Source organism: Heptranchias perlo, chromosome 4 (genome assembly GCF_035084215.1).
Source record: "Heptranchias perlo isolate sHepPer1 chromosome 4, sHepPer1.hap1, whole genome shotgun sequence".
NCBI lineage: Eukaryota > Metazoa > Chordata > Chondrichthyes > Hexanchiformes > Hexanchidae > Heptranchias > Heptranchias perlo.
Genome location: NC_090328.1, coordinates 137,251,423 through 137,270,455, shown reverse-complemented (window position 1 = coordinate 137,270,455; position 19,033 = coordinate 137,251,423). Strand labels below are relative to the sequence as shown.

The 19,033-nt window shown below is 40.6% G+C and overlaps 1 protein-coding gene across 8 annotated transcripts in view; it reads left to right on the top strand.

Annotated features, from left to right (window-relative positions):
- Positions 1–19,033, top strand: part of LOC137321296 (nuclear factor 1 B-type-like) — a 333,533-nt gene that overhangs the window by 291,316 nt on the left and 23,184 nt on the right. For 7 of the 8 annotated variants that reach the window (XM_067983673.1, XM_067983674.1, XM_067983671.1 and 4 more), the window contains one exon: positions 366–454. The exons of the other annotated variant lie outside the window; for it this stretch is intronic. In XM_067983673.1, the coding sequence (XP_067839774.1) occupies positions 366–454 (89 nt within the window). The remainder of the gene's footprint in view (positions 1–365; positions 455–19,033) is intronic. 8 annotated transcript variants of the gene reach the window in all.

Here is a 19,033-nt window from a genome sequence, read left to right as displayed (position 1 = left end):
AGTTCTAGGAGCCATCTGATTTGGAGTCACCCAAGATCAGTGTAGCTTCTGTGTAAATTCCTCATAACTGTATGTAAAGGGTGTTGGGACAAGTGGAAATGAATTGCCAGTGCTAGCTGTATTATATATGGTTCCTTTAAGGATCAAAGTGAAACAGAAAGTGAACTTTTTCTCTTGTTAACCTTTACTCTGTCTGTCTGGAATGTTGAACCATTGTGGTTAACTCTCTAATATTTCTTCATTGAAATCTGTGTTGCATCTTAATCAGACTAATGCCTTTCTTAATGGAAGTGAATTTTTTGCATGTATTCTTGGAGTCTAGTTCTGCTCGATACCCAATCTCACTGATAGGTTTCAATTGACAGCTGAGGATTTGTGACTGGACCATGAATCAAAACGGCAGGCATTTATACCCCAGTGCCAGTGACGATACTTTGGGAATTGCTTGGCAAAGGTAACATTTTAAATATTTCTAAAATCTACACCTACATATCAAAAATGAAGCTGCATTATCTCTTCTTGTTGTCCAGCATCAAGACTGTTTGAAACTATTTGGTGAAACCCGCTCAAATCTATACAGCCAGCTACTATCTCAGCATTTCCTAGGGCTTTGAGTACAGTGGATTTGGAAATGTTAAACTCCTTGTATTTTCCCACACTGCTTGAGATAAACATGGCTGCCATCCTCTTCAGAGAATTAAATGTAAAACATCTGTTCAGAATACTGTAAGAAGGCTGAAGTTATGTTGAAGAAAAGTTTTTACAGAACAAATTTTTAACTCCTTAACGTTTGGTGCTCAGGATACTGTGCATTTCGTTTTTGATTGCGATTTTTATAAAATATATAAAATTTTTAAGTAATTAGTGATTTTTGCGGTGAAGTAGCACAGCACATTAGTGCACCAGTGTGTGAAGCTACAGGCCTGTGAGTTACAGGTTCCAGTCCCACCCTGCTGAGTTCCTGATCTCAGCTATCCTGTAGCAAGCAGGACCCAAGCTAAGGCCTGAGGTTACCGCATGGAGAGGAAAGGCAAATCAGGCCATGTATATCCTGGCACTTAGCTAACAGCATAGGCAGTGGTCTCAGAGCATACCATGAATAGACCTCAGTCATAGGTGGTACATGACCCAGGTGACTGGTTAGGGAGAATTCTGTGGGAAAAAAGAGTGATGGACCTTTAGATGGTACATATAAACTCAGAGAATTTTGTCTCAAGGCAGGCACTGAATGAATGTGGTTTTGAAATAGAGAAACAAGTGAGTGTATTTCTAAATGTACTTACAAAACAACGTGAATAATAAAACACTTCATTCAACTTTATGAAAACAAAATTAAATTCTATATGGAGCAAAATTGTCTGTTAATGATGTTGAAAATGGACAGATGCAGGCCAGCATAGAGGGATATTGCAGCCTTAAAAGTTACAATTCTGATTTTTTTTTTAAGACAAGTGATTACTTTTTGTTAAGTTTGTGCATAGTTAACAAGTAGACCCCAGACAGTTAAGTTAATCTACTGGAGTCCCATTAATAAGGATATACATGAAGCAGGGACACAGGGTCTGTGCACTATTGAAGAAATGCTCATATATAGAACACCCCTCTCAGCACCACACCAAAGGCTCTCCCATTTTTCTCTTATTTATTAAGAATCATGTATTTTCAAGTTAATACTTAATAATTTACAGTTACAAATTCAGCATTTTGAAAATATAGGACTACATTCCATTGGCTATGTATTGAGTGTATTTATTCCAGATTGCTGTTTATAAAACTCCTTGGTTTGGATCACAGGACAAATTAAGCTTATTTCTCCCAATGAGTTTATGTACGTGTGCTATGTTATATAATGATGGTAGTGTATAGGGATTTTAAAACTACACTCATAGTACCTTGGTGAGGTCTGTTACCATTGTACAAGAGGTGTGTGTATGTGTGTTTTATTTTTGTGTGTGGGTGTAATGTCTATGTTTTATGAATTGTGTATTATAGCATGGCTCACTGGCAGTCATGCAATGAGGCTGCCTTGTTTAAATTAAACCAAATATGTGAGAACTAGTCAGTGGGATTTAAGTGTCTGAGTCCAGATTTAGGTATATTCCTGCTTCTGAATCACACTGCCCTTCATAGAAAAAAGTACGCTTTGGCTACATTCGTCAATAACTTGTCACTTTATTTGTCAAATTGCAGGAAGCTTCCTAGCCTTCAGTTCATTTTTGTATAGACTCCAGATTTCTAACTGTTCAAGTGAGTGAAGGCCTTACAGATACTGGGTAATGGGAAGCAGGTCCGTGTACAGCCAAATGGAAAAGGAAATTCAGTACTCAAAAGGTTAATCCTTTTGCATGAAGCATCAATACTCATATTTCTTTTCCTCTTCTGAAAAAAATAAATGTTTCTGTTTGACTATCCTGGCAAATGTACTGGGTCAGCACTTCCTGCCATAAGTTTATGTTACTGCAGTAACTTACATTAAGCTTACAGTGAAGCAGCTGTTTCATGCTACACTCTTGGGGAGGATGTTGAACTCAATAATTGTATGTGAAAGACTCGAAAGATTGCCTTCGTGCTCCTGAATCAAAATCTTTGGAAAAAATGTTGATTAAATCCCTTATTACTTCTGTTTTTTCTTACTTCTCCTCATGATTGTAATTTAGAATTGCAGAACATTTTAAATAACTTTCTCACTTGATACAAAAATGCAACAAGAAAAATTAAGTTGTAAAGTTTGTGTGAGCAAAACAGATTTATACAAAGATAGTTTTTAAAAAATGTTTTAAACTTGTAACCAAGTAACTCACTCTACCTAAAAAATATCTTATATAGTTAATGTGGCCGAATCTATCAAATTTTCACATGAGTTTATATATAGTTTCTTGATTACTCCTCTCAGGAACTTAGATACAAGGCACCCGGACATGTATACTGCTATATGACAGGAAGTGGGTGAACAATCTATTAAGAAGCCATTAGATAATCTAATTTAGACTATAATCCATAAATTAACCACACTGCGTACTTGAGGTGTGCTTGTGAGAAAAGTTTATATTTGAATAGATGGGGAGCTGATGCATGAAGAAGATTATTTGTTTCTCTGTAATCATGGTCACGTCGCAAGCTGTCTGGTAACCAAGGGAAACCAGACATGATGTAATTCCAGATTGAACTTGAACTACAGGGACTTATAAAAGGGGAACAATAGACCATAGCAATCAATAAAGTCTATTTTCCACACGATTATGTTTGGTGCTTCAAGTTAACCTTTATGGAAATGTTGGATGTAGATGCTACAGTGCAGGAAGATGATCCATAGACAAAATGCTAAAGCAAAGAAACAACTTTGCATTGACACTTTCCAGCAAATCCCAAGATTCGAGATGGATTAGAAAGTTTGCACTCTGCAGTAAGCCGTTTCACTGCTCTGTGAGCTCTTTGTTCCCTTAGGTAGGACAAACTTAATCTTTAGTTTCCTGTCAGATGACTTTGGCAGGGCTGTATGGGGGAGAGGAGAGGAGGTGCATGCAACATAACTCAAAATGCAACACCAACGTTGCCCAGTATAGTGTGAAAATTGTTCTTAAGGTGGAACCTTTTTATCTGGTTGCAGACTTTACCTGGCAAGGCCATCTGTATGGTGGGAAATAGATTAAGGAAGAAAATATCAATGAAAGAAATCTGGCAGCACAGCAGTTAAGATGCAGGTTTCACTCCATGCTAATTACAGATTCCAGTCACAGAGGCAGCCAACTTTCAAAACCAGCAAATATAGTCCTTACGACAGTTAAATTAAAGTTGTCCCATCTGGAAACAAATGGAGATTATGAATCTGGGCTCCTTCACACAGCACTCCTTTCTGAAGTAAGGATCCAGGGAAGTGAGTGAATTTGACAAGGGATACAGCTAGGAAAATGAGTGAGAGTAAATATCAAAAACTGTAATAGCTTGTAATGTAGTCTTCACTTTCCCTTCATAAACTTATTTAAGTCATATAGTAACAAGAGGCTGGGTCAAAGTAAACATTTCAGAAAAACCCATGAGTTAATAAAAAGGAAATGTTTACATTCATTCGTATTGCAAGCTGTAGGTGGTGTGAAGATTGTGGATGACATCGAGCAGTGAACATTTTTTAAAAGTTCAATATCTGTGATATTCTATATAAAAAATGAGTGCTTTTATGTTCTGTGAACAGCACTTCCGATAAAAAACAGATCAGGCATTACCATGGATTATATAGTTCTGTTGTGACATCTTAGATAAACTAAAATAGTTTCTTTTATTCTTTAGTCCCATTCTTGTCAGTAACATACTTTTTTTTCCGGCTGAGTGTGATCAATCTTCTGGTTAATTTTAAAGTTAAGGACTTGAGCCACTGTCTTTAAAATTAACTGTGTAAGAATGTTCCTGGCTGGGCCATGATTGACATTTTACTCCATATCTCTTCTATTTCCTCGTAAACAGAAAAATAAAACACATCTACTTCCTCGTGGAGCAAGTACTGCAGCTTTGTATCCAGACACGTGACAAGAAATTCAAAAATACTTTGGGGGTGATTTTAGGAGGCAAATGCGGGGGCGGGGTGGTGGGTCTCCGAAAATAGTGCAAATCCCGTTCGGGTTCGGAAGCCGGCTCCAACCCGCCGGCTTCCGAGTTTCCCAGGGACCCACCTGTGTGCGCGCGGGTGACCCGAAAATGGAAGCCTCGTCGGCAATTAAAACCGATGGGATGACAGTTAAAGAGCCAAATGTACCTCATTGAGGTACTTAAGGGACTTTACCTGTGACAGATGAAGGGATTAGAAAGATTTTTAACTTACCTGGGCGGCTTGCCCACTGCTTCTGATTCAAGGGGCAGATCAGGGAAAAAGAAACTAAATACATTAAATAAAAAACCATGCAATGAAGTGAAAACACTAAATGCACCTACCTTTTGAAACCTGCTCCGATGTCCGAAGTCTCCCGCTCTCATGTCCCCCCTCTTCACCCTCTGATCTTCCCCCGATGTCCTCCTCTTCACCCTCCTGATCTTCCCCCAATCTACCCCTCTCCTCCCCCAATCTACCCCTCTCCCCCCCCCCCCCGATCTTCCCCTCTCCCCCCCCGATCTTCCCCTCTCCCTCCCCAATCTTCCCCTCTTCTCCCCTCCCTGATCTTCCCCTCTCCTCCCCCCCCACCCTCCCATCTTCCGTTCCAGCTCTCGCTCTTTCTCTTTCTCTCCCCCCGCCTCACGTTGCAACTCCTGATGGCAGTCAGCCTGTCAATCAGGCTTGCTGCCGGGCGCGAAACCCGGAGAGGACGTTAATCACTATCAATCAACGTGCGATCGCATCAGAAACAGTAAGTTTGGTTCATGCAGGTTTGCTATGCGCCCAATCACTCCCCCACTGCCATCCCGCCTCCCTGCTAATATCGGGACCATTGTGTTTACTTCCCTCTCACCTAATTTATCCCTTACTGAATAAAATACTTTTAAGTTGTAAACTCCTGTGGATATACTTAAGTGGTACTACTTATTGAATATTAAGGGGTTAGTAGTTTCTAGATAAGGACACACTGGTTGGTTTCTTCAGACTATACTTCTCCATGAATACTGTAGTTCATTATAATGATTCAATGATATTTAAAAGAAAAAGAATGTCGTCACTTTACAAACAAACCGTTGCTGCCTGGACATTCTGGCATGTCTGAGGCAGCCATCTAAAATTGTTAGTATAACTAAAAAATTCTAATAGGCTATGTAAAATAGCTACTATCGGCATTAGTTCAGAGATAGTGCATTACATGGGAATTACAACTTTTAACACACTTGCAGGAGCAGCCAACTTCACTGTGCATTTTCTTGGATGTACAGGTGCATTAGGGCGCGCTATCTCAGTGGCCACTTGGAAAGCATCTGCAGGAATGTTGCTGAACTAATGGAGCAGCCGTTTATCCTGTATAAATAGTTTAGTCTGGGGCCACCGCATCTGTGGAGTGCACAATTTCTGTGAGAAATGGAAGGAGATCCTAGAAGATGTCAAGATTTACAGGTCCAGATCTGCAGATCTTAGGTGGCATGAGAGCACAAAGAGTTCCCTGTGGAGCAGAGGGACAAGCTGTCACTGTCCAAAGGGTGAAGCTGGCATTGGAGGTCATCACACAGAAAGTTAGTGTAGGGTCATGTACAAAGGGGGCTGCAGAAGCACGTCCCAGATGAAGATGTTGGACTCAAAAACAAAATGTCAAGGTAAGAAATGAAAATGAACATAAATAAACATGTCCTACCATTTCTGGAGGCTGCCATTGATGACAATTGAAGTTCCATGTGTCAGGTGAGTTTGCTTGAATATTTTAATATAATTCACTTAAATTGATCCAGTAAGCTGCTGCAAATTGAACACAATCATTGAATATAGGGATAAACATTTACAAGTTAGTGCTCCCGCGCAGGGCCTCACTTGGTGGGAAGGCAGAAGCCAATTCACAGAAGTGCCAATTTCCAGTCATTCTAATTAATAACCAAATAATTGGGAGGACCAAGATTCGGATGCACTGACTTCCAGTCAGCTGTCCCATCGAGCAAGGCACTGGCCAGGAACACTAGCTCGAAACATTTACCCTGTAGTTCATATCTAGTGCAGCAGGATCAAAAAAAAAGCCAGATTTCTGCTGCTGAAGAAGATTGAAGACTAGCTACATTGACACACAACTGACAACTACCACGCACTCAATCAGCTTTCAAATAGTCTCTCAAATTTTCTGTAGAAAAGGCACTGTGTATTCAGGTAAACTGTACATAATAGCACAAAACTGTGCTGCTGCATAAAATATTTGCTTGATCATTGCATATTTATCCTTTCAATACAGACAACGGCCAATTTCAACAGAAGGTGTAGAGCCTAGTGTTGAGAAGGAAATTGAGAGACCAAGCAAGCCAAAGCTCTCACCCCACTTTGAAGAGGCTATCATGGAGGTCATTGGAGGGGGAAGCCTTACCTGGTGTGGGTAACATGCAAGTTGGAAGAGTGAAAGCTGCTTCAGGTTTCTATAAATACACTCACATACCTTCTTTTTGCAGATGCAAAGCAGTGACTATGGTGGGCCACGACATGTGTCCTGTACTGTCTATGCATGAACAACTTAAAGCCTACTATGCACATTGACTTAAGTGCCCTTTTCTTCTTGTTACAGATATTCCCCAGGATCAACAAGCTGGGCCCTTTCAACAGCAAGTCTTACCACAGCACCAGCATCATCAACCCTTGAAGCACGCACAAATCCTGACACATACACTCTGGAGGGCTTTGTTGATTCAGAAGAGGAAGCACAGGGCAAGTCTTTTCTGATGGTTAAAGGAGGGCAGGCTGCTGCTGAGTGGAGGCAAAGTATCACCACAGACCTCTCTGAGCCACTTGTAATTCTGATCTCACAGGGTCAGCTCGGAAGCAGAGGATATTTCAGCAGCATAAATATGTGCACTGGTAATTTGCCTTCTTGCAGAACATGATGCATAGTTGTGCAATGTTATGCGGAAAGGATTCTCTATTCTGCAGACTGTCATTGAGCAACACAGTGCATCAATGGCCGAGACCTGAGCTATGTAGGTGATGAGCGCACTTGGAGCATCTTTCAAAAATGCTCCCTGTTGCCTTAACCCGACCTTAATGGAGGGCATCAATATAATGTGGGCTGGAAAACAAGCTGGAGTAAATTTGCATGTTGTTTAACCGGGGCTTAATAACTAAAAAAAAAGTTCAGTGTAGGCTACGTGCATCAGTGTGTCTTAATATGGTTTGTTCCTGGGAGAAACTTTGGGAACACCGTCAAAAAGACGCCAATATTCCACTGTTGCCAATGTTCTACACATTAATGTAAAATTAACTGCCACCTCAGATGTTGCTTAATATTACTGCTATACACAACCTTGCCCAAGATTGTCCTCTAGTTCTGATTCGGGGAAATTTGTAGAAAACAATCAAGAGTACAGGAAGATGCCTCACTAGAATTAGATTTCTAATTGATACTTTAGTGACGTCAGTGAATAGTACTGAAAATGATGCATCTCATCAAAAGCCATTTACTGCATTTTTCAAAGGAAACAGCACAACAAAAAATATCCAGGTTATATTGTAGGCTGCAGATTATTTTTTGACATAAATAGAATAATCTGCATAATGTTACTGGTAGCCATGTTAGACAAATATTTTAAATATTTTTTTTTTTTAAATGGATGTAAAGCATCCTTATATTTATGGTCATTAACCTTGACATCACATTTTGATATGTGATTGAGGCACTTCACAATGTTGGAAGACTTGCAAGCAGTGTGTAAAAGTATTTTCTGCAGAAATATTTCTTTTTCCCTCAGATCATTTCATCTTAATAACTGGAAAACATACTAGATTCTCTGAAATCCTGCAGTTTTTCTAGTCTGACACAGTTTTTTTTCTGTATGTCTGTAAGGTTGCCCATAGAGACCTAGGGGTAAATTAGGGGTAAATTTTGGACATGTAGTGAAGACAAAAATTTACCTCCAGTAACCTCAGTACAATACTGAAAAATATAATTAAAATGGTACCCAAGAAAAATAGTTTAAAAAGAAACACTGTGGGGAATAATTTTCCTTTTTTAAGAGAGAGTTTGTTGTCGCAGAAATAAGGCAGGCTTGATATGCCAGCAGATGTGCGGTAGGGCAGGGTCGGGAAGGGCAGCACAGATCTTTTACCTCCGAGCACCACAGTCCATTTCACTGCTCTGATCACCCCCTTTTATTAGAGAAGATTACTGCCAAGATTTTAACAGGGGTCCAGGCCAGGACCCCAAACACGTCCTGATGGAAACTGGTAGCCGGGACCTGGAGTATCTTCAGCCCCCTCTGTTGCACTCCTGGACAACTTACGCTGGGAGTGGGCCGCTGGCTCTGCGGATCTCTGGGGCCTGCGTTTTTTGGCTAGGTTTTAACATTTGTCAATCTAAATGGCGGGTGGTCATGATTTTCCAGTGGTCATTTTGTGACAGTAGTGGGAACAGCGGAATACTGTCTCCTTATGATACATCTGTAATAAGACTATTTTCAGATATCTCCAGCAGTTAAAGAGCTGCCGAGCTGTTATAAGTGTCAAAAATATTGCTCATTCAGCTTTGGAGTAGAGTGAGTGTGTGAAATTGAAAGATTTCCGAATGGCAGGGCAAGATTTTTGCACAGCCCAATTCACTGCCTAGGCCATGGAGGTCCTAACAGATGGGATATGGAGCTGCTGTCCTCACACTGACAAGTGAATTAATGTACGTCCAAGAGTGACACGTGTCCTGCCTCCATAGGAAATGAAGGATGTATATGGCAATGCATTTAGAGGTTGATAGTCATTTTTTTCACAACGATTTTTTTTGAAGGCTTGCTCCTATTGTATTTAATTGCAGCAGTATTACAGGATATCACACATAAGTAAACAACTGTAACTGGTTTCCTATGCGTGGCCTAGTTTAAGCAAAAAGGAGCACCAATTTATATTGTAGTTTTTTGACTGGAGGGAAAGGGGCAAAGACAAGGCCGGCTGTACAGATGACACTCATTTCAGGAGAACTTTAGGAACTGCAATTAGGGATTTGCAAGTTTGTCACTGGTACGTAGAATATGATCTTAAGTGCAAATTGATCAAACATTATAGAGATGAGTAAAGAAATATTGAGATGTCTTTTTTCATTTGGGAGGATAGGACACCACTTCACCTGGTCATCTGGAGGCGAACCTTCTGTCGCAGTGTCAGCATCATTGCGGGTTTTTTTGGCTTTATTTATGTGTACCATAATTATCACCCCGATCGCTGACTGTATTGGTTTGGGGCTACAGAAGGGAAGTCGAATTGGAGCTTCCTGTAGGAGTTGAGTCAGGTTGTGTCGGGGCTGGCAGCAGAGGCATCAGATACGCCTCTCCACCCTTAAATTTGCTTCCAAATCTTAAGCTGCCTTTTTCTGACTAGCCCCCATTCTGACTGGTAGTTCAGTTTTTGTTCCTGCACCTCACTGTGCATAGCTGAGTAACTTTATCAGACTTAGCCTTTAACAAGGACCTCACATTCCATTGCAAATCTTTAACAAGGACACCTTTTCGGTTCCTCTTCTTACGTGCATTTTAGATTGTGAGTAAAACTGAGACCTATGGAATAATAATAGAAGAAAAATCTGTTATCACTATTTCTCACCAGTTTACTCACTATGTTTTTGCTCCCAGGGGAAAACTAATGAAAGTCACAAATGTGCAAAAACTTCTGATTTGTTTTTTTGCACCATTGCATTCCTTCCCATCTCCACCCTCAGATTTTCACCCAGAAGTAATAGCATTAATTGTTTTACCTTCATTTCTTCTCATTTGCTTTTTTAAAAAAACAAAAACTGATAGATTACAGGAAATTAAAAAAACTTCAAGTCCGAAAACAAAGAACTCCAAGTATAATGTATAGCAGCTTCAAAAACTCCTTTTAAGGGAATCATGGGGATGGAAAATCCCATTTTAATCCAGCGACTGAAGGCTGGAGTTGGTTCCACCCTGCCCATTATACACAACAGCAAAATCAAAGTAAGTTGCATATCATTACCACTCAGGGCTTTAATGGCCAGTTGAACTCTCTCAATTGCATTCACTTTAACAGTCTGAAATCATCCAAAGTCAGCTATAGAACAGACCAGACCCTTGGTGGTACACAACAAAGCCACTACATAAACCCACCAGATGATTGGCCACCTTCCAGTATTCAATTCAGATAATACTTTTAGATGTGATGCTTCAGGATGCGATAGGAAATACACTAGGGAGGCGTGAAGAATTACAGAGTTAGTTTTCAGGCATTAACCTGGAGAGAGCAAGAAGAATTTCTTTAACTCTTCTGAAGTTTAGCTTCTGTTTAATTGGCTGTGTTAGGTATTTTGATGCTCATGTGTTTGCCGACAGCAGTGATAGAAGACGAGCAGTGTGCTCACATCTGCTGATGCTGCAGCATATTAATTGAAGTTTACCAGGGAGCTGAGACATTCATGTAAATCATTCTTCTATCACTGATACTTACCAGTCTGCAGGACAGCATGCTGGGGGAATGGGAAAAATGCTTTTGCTCTTGCTTTGTAGTTTTGCCTTTTATGGTCCACCAGTAAATTTTGATTAATAGGCTGTGGCAGGGTATCTAATGTTGTCTGCCATTAGTTAGATTTGCCCTTGCACGTTTAGGTTTTTAAATTTTTGGCGTGGCAAGTTGCGGAAAGTGCGAGCTGATAATGTCGCAGCGGGGGAAACGAGGCATCTGGGACCTGAGTGAACAGAGCAAGCAACTGGATATCTCCTTCACCAATCAGAGTGAAGGATTGTGAAATTAACAATGAAAGGACTGAGGAGGAAGTGTAAATTAGAGCGGGTGAATTCAATGTCAAATCAGGTACAGAAAGAGAAATAAAGAGAGGGAAAGAAAGATTGGATTAAGAGAGAGAGGGAAAAAAAAGACAGAAAGGAAAAGGAATGAGACATGAATCGGAATGAATAGTTAATTTTCGGTGCCAGAGAGGTTGACGGGCAGTAATTAACACTTATCACTTCGTTAAAAGGGTAATTAGACTGAAATGGACAAGATTTAACTTTCTGTGGCGAGTTTACTTCATATCTACTGCGAAAATACAGCAGTTTCACGCCGTTCAATGCATTTCAATGGGGAGGCAGACAGCGAGATGCCATTTTTGCGAAGCCAACGGTGGAGCAGCAATCTTAGACAGCAGCTTTTGGATTTCCGCATTTAATCGCACATCTGCCCCTCACCTGAAGTTGCTGTAACATTTATACATAAATAATGGCGAGTGCAGTTAGCCTCACCGTTATTTTGAAAGCAAATTCTGGCCCAGCGTGTTTAATAGACCTTCCCTCAGTCAAGTAAAATATTGGGAATAGTTAGTAGAACTTCCTCCTTTTTTCTTTTATTTCATCTTTCTATTTAATTGTACAAGGCATCGTTAATTGAAGTTCAATGAGGTGACGTAGTAGCACTGTGAATTTCTGTACCAGATCCCTGTGCATGGGTGCTCAAATAACAGGTTTAATATCAGCCAGCTTGTTGGGGGAGGCACTCGGTGGTGGCCAATTGCTTCCTTCACAGGGAAGGAGGGAAATTTCATGAGCAACTCACCATGGTCTTCAGCACCAAGTTGCATAGCTTCACTGGGTCTGGGACCAGGCTCCTGAACCACACTCTAGGCTTGTGAGTGATCTGTGGCACTGAGAGACACAGTGGAAGAAAAGTAACTTTGAAAAAAAATATAAATTGATTGAAAATCATAATGTGGGATCCAGGAAGAACCATAAGAAATAACCATAAATCTAAGTAAATTATGTCAGAAGCTAAGATCACATAATAGTAGTGGTAGTTCTGAAATCCCTAAATAGGACAATGTGGCCTTATCGCTGAGGAAAACCTACTTTTTCTAATATGCCAGTGTTTTGAAAGAAATAACCTGGATTTACATAGTGCAACATCAGGACATCATTAAGTGCTTCAAAACCAATGAGTTACTTTTGAAGTGCATTTACATTGTTATGTAGGCAAACATGTCGGCTAATGTATTCTCACATTATCAGAAGTGACAAAAATCAGCTGACTTATCTTCATAGCAGAGGAGGATGGGGAAAGAAATTGTATTGAAGAGTTACCCTTAGTGTATTTGCATGTGTTACAGTAAAGAAACTATGGCCCCGGTATTTGTGGGCAGGGAGTGGAGGAGCATGGTTACAGGGTAGGGAGGGGGGTAATCCTGGGAACGCGGAGATAATGCCGAATTATAATTTTAAAATTCTGTTTCCCGCCCTACTGCCGGACAGATTGACGGACTGCTGGGCGGGAGAGCCAGCGGTAGAAGGCCACAGCTTGAGTCCGTTGAGGGCGGTCCCAGGAATCAGAAAACATCGCGGGGCAGAAGGGGATCAGACAGGCAATCGGGAGGGAAGGAAAGATCACGGGGCAGAAGTGGGGAGTCGGACCGGCAAGCAGGAGGGAAGGATCATGAGGCAGAAGGAGGGGGTTGGCATATCGTGGGGCAGAAGGGGGGAGTCGGCCAATCATGACAGCGAAGAGAGGCCACAATCAGCAGAAGGTTTGCTTAAGGGTCTGGGGGGAAGCAGTCCTGCTCCTCCTGGCTCACAAGCAGTGCTGGAAAAGCACTTACCTTCTGCAGCCGGCTGCTCCCGTCTCTATTTAGCTGCCGGGTTTCCCGAGCCCCAGGAAACCTGGCCGGCAAACGTTAAATTTAAATCAGGCTCCCAACTGCACTGTGGGAGCCTGATTTAAATATTATAATGAAGTGTCCTGCCTTACAAGAGCAGGACACACAATCGTCTCGCAACCAGCCGCTGTAAAAATGCAATGGCCTTGTACGCGGCGGGTTGGGGTCGTGTTTTGCCATTTTTAATATTTAACCCCCCGACCCTCTCCTGCCCTTCGTGGTTAATATCGACACTTATGGGACTTTCCAATTTTTTTGTTTCGAATTCCTTTTTCCCATTTTGTTAGTACTCTTTAACCCTTCGAGGATTAAGCATTCTTTTTGCTTCCCTTACCACGTTCTGGCTGCTTTGCTTTCATGCATCTTCTCCCAACAAGGATAAGGAGAATGTCTGGGTCACAAACTGCTCCATGTGAAGTGCAGCAAGTCAGAAGAAAAGGAATTTAAAACAAAGTAGACTTTGATTCCCTTCTCTCCAAGATGAACCACTTATTTCCCCAGTGATGCCAAGTTTAGGGCCTGGGCAGAAGCTGATGACGTTCTCCCCAAATGAAGCAGGAAAATGATAGGCAGTCCTGAAACTCAAACCTGCCAACTTCCTATTTGAGAATCAAGTGCTGCCAGGCTATCCCAGTAATGAGCTTCTTTATATCTTTCAGAAAGGTTCAAAGTTTTATGTTCTGCAAAAGAAAACTTATGAAACCAAGAATAATTTGATGTTAATATTCTGGGATTAAAAAATATATTATCTTCACTTTTTATTATTGGTTCAACGTACATTCATATTTCGGCAGTCGATTGCAATAAGTAATTGGCTGAAGAATGGAATGTCTCCATTTTGTACAAAGTGGCAGCACGATATGAATCGGTGACGATGCCAGTCATCTGTCATGTCCAGATAATGCCATTCGAGGAAAGCAACGATACACGTAGGCTTTCAAGTTTAAAAACAAGAAAACCTCAGGGTCTACAAAACGGCAGGCAAATCATTTGTAGCAGTTCTGTGATGTGGCCCAGTGTCTATTATAGACTAGGACGTCAAGAACACAACTTGCCAACAGGGTGTAAAACTGAAGTTGCGGGTCGGCTGCCGTTATAGAAACTTCCCAATTTTCATGAGAATCAGGAGGTTTCTAGAACGGGTGGCTGATCCACATAACCAGCTCCACACCCAGGTGGCAAGTTGGAAAATCTACCCCAGTAATTCGTGGGCTGAGTCGTCTGGCACAGGAAACCTTCATCTCTTACTGAGCTGCCCTTTAACCTGAGTTTCTGTATGTGAAGGATTAGTCTTCTGCCAAATTCACATTCCCAATCCTAGCCTGGTTGGGGTCAGGATTATATCCAGGTTGGTTTAGCTGCAAATATTGCAGTGGTATTTGATCTGACTTGGAGTTGCCTGTAAACTGTAATATGTCCATAGGTCCTGTAGTGGATAATGTGCTGTGAAATGACCAGTAAAGCCATGCTGCACTGTCACTTCTTAAAATGGGAGCTATCAGTCAGTCGCACTAGTGTTCCAAGAACATTTCCAGCACAGTCCTAAAGCAGTTCCAGAACTCAATTATCTTTAGGGGCCAGCTAGCTCTATTCTGTTTCTCCTCAAGTCATTAACATTAATAGAAACATGGCTACTGATTTTTCACAGATTACTGGAATAAAGAGAATGGCAAGAGATACTTTTGGGGGAAATAAACATTCCCACCTTGCTAATCTATCAGAGCGAGCAGATTATTATTATTTTTAAATCCTTTGCCAAATTGACACAGCATCCACTTGGAAGCAATTTAATCCATTAATTCATTGTGTTTTTTGAAAATATTTCTTCATGTGAGTTTGTAAACTGATATTCTTGAGAGCTTGCAGCAGAAGTGTATTTCTCAGATGTTTAAAAAGGTAAAGTCCGACTTTCTGGGAAAATTTGTGTTGCTTCTTTTTATCCTCTTGATTATAGTCTTCTCAGATAAAAGGTAATATTATACAGGCCTGTTTTACACTTCAGGAGGAACATGTTGATTATTCAATTCACATTTAAATTATAATTATACCATCTGCTCAGATCCACCAACACAGCCTTAATTACCAATTAGAAGTAATTCTTGGCAAACAGTAAGCATCTTTTTAAAGTGGAAATCAGGTCTGGTTTGTACTTTCTTTTTTAAAAAATGTACTTTTGCGATAAAAACCAAAGGTCGACATCACCACTGAACTTGCATGAAGTCAATTTAGCAGATACAATAAATGTTAAATACCGCATCTCAAGTGATGACCAAGCACAGGAAGGTTAAGCCTGCCGCTATTATCAGATTTAATTGGACTTGCGGCATTGTATTCTCAGCTGGTAAATGACTGGCCAAACTGCTTGCTGCTCACCAGAAATATGATTGTTGTTCTGTTTCTAGAACAATTTGTTTATTTTCTTAGTGCTAACCTCCACAACAGTGTTTTTACAGTGTTTTCAATGCAGATTATTTTGTAAAAATAATCATCTCTGTGCATTTGTCTCAGTGGGATAACTATTGGAAAACTACTACCCCATTTACATTGAAGAACTGTTACTAACTGAAATGGTTCAGCAATGTATGGTGACTCGTGTTGCACATACGATGCTGTTTCCAAATTGTGACTGTTTCTGGATGGGGACCTTCCCCATTGTTGAAGGAAGATCCCGACAAGACAACACGTTAAAACTGCATTGCTGAACTGTAGAGTCAGACTGAGAGCTCAACCAACCATGATTGTGTTCTATAACTCTGGAGGTATGTTTACACTACAGAAGTGCCTGTGATGCACTTCCCGTTGGAGACAGCAGCATAAGGAAATTGGGGTATCAAAGAGATTCCTTCCCAATCCTTGAAAGCAGCTAATGGATCAAATTGAAATCCCCTGAAATTAATTTTATTTAAAATAATGTCACGCAGAGATTATCTTACAAATTATTATCTTACTGGATGCAGGGAGGATGTTTCCCCTGGCTGGGGGGGGTCCAGAACGAGGGGTCACAGTCTCAGGATACGGGGTAGGACATTTCGGACTGAGATGAGGAGAAATGTTTTCACTCAGAGAGTGGTGAACCTGTGGAATTTTCTACCACAGAAGGCTGTGGAGGCCAAGTCACTGAATATATTTAAGAAGGAGCTGGATAGATTTCTAGACACAAAAGGCATCAAGGGGTATGGGGAGAGAGCGGGAATATGGTATTGAGATAGAGGATCACCCTATTATAGAAAGGATATTATTAAACTAGAAAGAGTGCAGAAAAGATTTACTAGGATGCTACCGGGACTTGATGGTTTGACTTATAGGGAGAGGTTAGACAGACTGGGACTTTTTTCCCTGGAGAGTAGGAGGTTAAGGGGTGATCTTATAGAAGTCTATAAAATAATGAGGGGCATAGATAAGGTAGATAGTCAAAATCTTTTCCCAAAGGTAGGGGAGTCTATAACGAGGGGGCATAGATTTAAGGTGAGAGGGGAGAGATACAAAAGGATCCAGAGGGGCAATTTTTTCACTCAAAGGGTGGTGAGTGTCTGGAACGAGCTGCCAGAGGCAGTAGTAGAGGCGGGTACAATTTTGTCTTTTAAAAAGCATTTGGACAGTTACATGGGTAAGATGGGTATAGAGTGAAATGGGCCAAGTGCAGGAAATTGGGACTAGCTTAGTGGTATAAACTGGGCGACATGGACATGTTGGGCCGAAGGGCCTGTTTCCATGTTGTAACTTCTATGATTCTATGATTCTATGATCATATTGAATGGCAGAGCAGGCTCGAAGGGCCAAATGGCCTACTCCTGCTCCTATTTTCTATGTTTCTATGTTTCTAAAACATTATTGAATTTCCAGAATGGAAGTATTTGCAGGAATACTTCAATTGAAAGTCATTAACTTGTCCAAAATTTGAAAACTTTCTGTAATTACATTCACTTTCATATTGCCAAAGAAAAGAACTGTCACACCATCTAGTTTGTGATCTAATTGATAGACGATATAAAGGAAATGTATTAAAATGCTTCCCTTCATTAACTTCGTATTGCTACGAGAAGATTGGAGCTCCGTTGTTTAGTAACCTTTGAATTGTCAAGATATATTAGTGGCTCCATGGTGCAGTGGCCTGACATAGAAACGTGCTGTGCCACTGAGAGCTGAGCATTGGTTCATACTCGTGATTTCCTATCTGACAAGTATGTAGTCTTGGTCAGGGTAGTGTAGAGTGAAGGCCAGGCCCTTCCTCACAGGGAAGGAGTGAGAGAACATCAGAAGTAAATCACCCCTCCCTCATTCTGTTAACAACTAGTCACAGAGCAGCACTGGCAGAAGTCATCTTTTTTGGGGGCTACTGGGTGACTGTGCTGCTATCTCTGCTCCCCATGTAAAATTGTACGGAATTTATTGGCCAGTAGAATGATTCTTAGTTTGCTACTCTTGGTGTGTATTTCTGAGTTCCGATTTGTATGTTAAAAAATTGGCAAAATGCTTGCTGCACCCTTATTTAGAGAAGTGGAATAGTCACAATAACATAAAATTTCAAGTTGTTAGTACAAAGAGTTTAGCCATAGTACCCCTACAGAATAGTTGTCATTTTTTCTGTGACACAAGTATTTAGGATTTCAGCTAATTTTATGAGGTACTAAATAATCCAGTACTCCCACTTGTTCAGTTGCGAGAGTTGGCTCATTAACAAACTAGCCTACATTATCTTAGTCAGTATCTTGCACTTGCATTCAAGATGTCTGATATTGGATATGTGGAGACTCAAAGGTGACACCTGCAGTCACTGGACCTGTGCATAGAGTTAATGAGGCTTACTCCAATCTGTACTGCGTGAGTTGTCCTTGCAGTTGATCGGGAAGAACCTCAGACAGCGCAATGAGATGTTGACTTACAAATAGAGTCGGGAAACAGGTTCAAGAGAATGTTTTCCTACTTATATAGCATTTAATTTCTAAATCTGTACAGAATACCTGACCATTTAGTCTTGTTGCAGGTGTTACATTGCTTGTACCACTGCTGAATGTCCACAGCCTAAAATAAAATGTGAGACAGTCCAGAATAACAATAGTACGTTTTGTTACCTAGCAACAATTCACCAACCTATGAGGAATGTAAAATGCAGCCCGAGTAAACTTTGTGGGATTGACTGTGTTTTGTACTCTACATTTTTTATGATGCCATTGCTATAATTGTTTCTGGGGGGAAGGGCACTTGTTACCTATTATTTTGTAAAATTATATTGATATGCAGTATAATTATTTTTCAACTGCAAACTGCAATAATTCAATAAAAAAGATGCATAATTGAATGCAATTTACATCATCACATTATGTATTTGGAAATAAAGTTTGTCAGACACTTCTTTCATGAAAACTGTCCCTTTAACAGCTCAGTTGTGTGAGGAGGTTTCTGATTGAGAGAGAATTAAAGCTGTACCATTGTATAATAGTATAACCAGGAAGATGCAGATTCTCTGTGAACCTTGTTTAGTTGGAAATGGCATCAGTTTTTGAATAGTGAAGTCACACTGAAGATGCTTATGGAATTGACTTGGTGTTCAACATTGCCTTTATCTGTAAACACATCTGTGTTTCTGCATAGTGGGTACACAATGGAATGTGTAATATAGATCGAGTTGAATTTAGGATTTCTTCTTTCAGAAAGTTATTAAAGCAATACAATTTAGTTCTTTGAAAATGAAAGGATTTCCAGCTTGATTTGAGAACAATAGCAAAGCAGTTAATGTCCAACCACAGGCTAATTTTCCCCAGATGGGAGGTGAGAACTGCCAGTGTGCAGTCAAGGATTCCCAA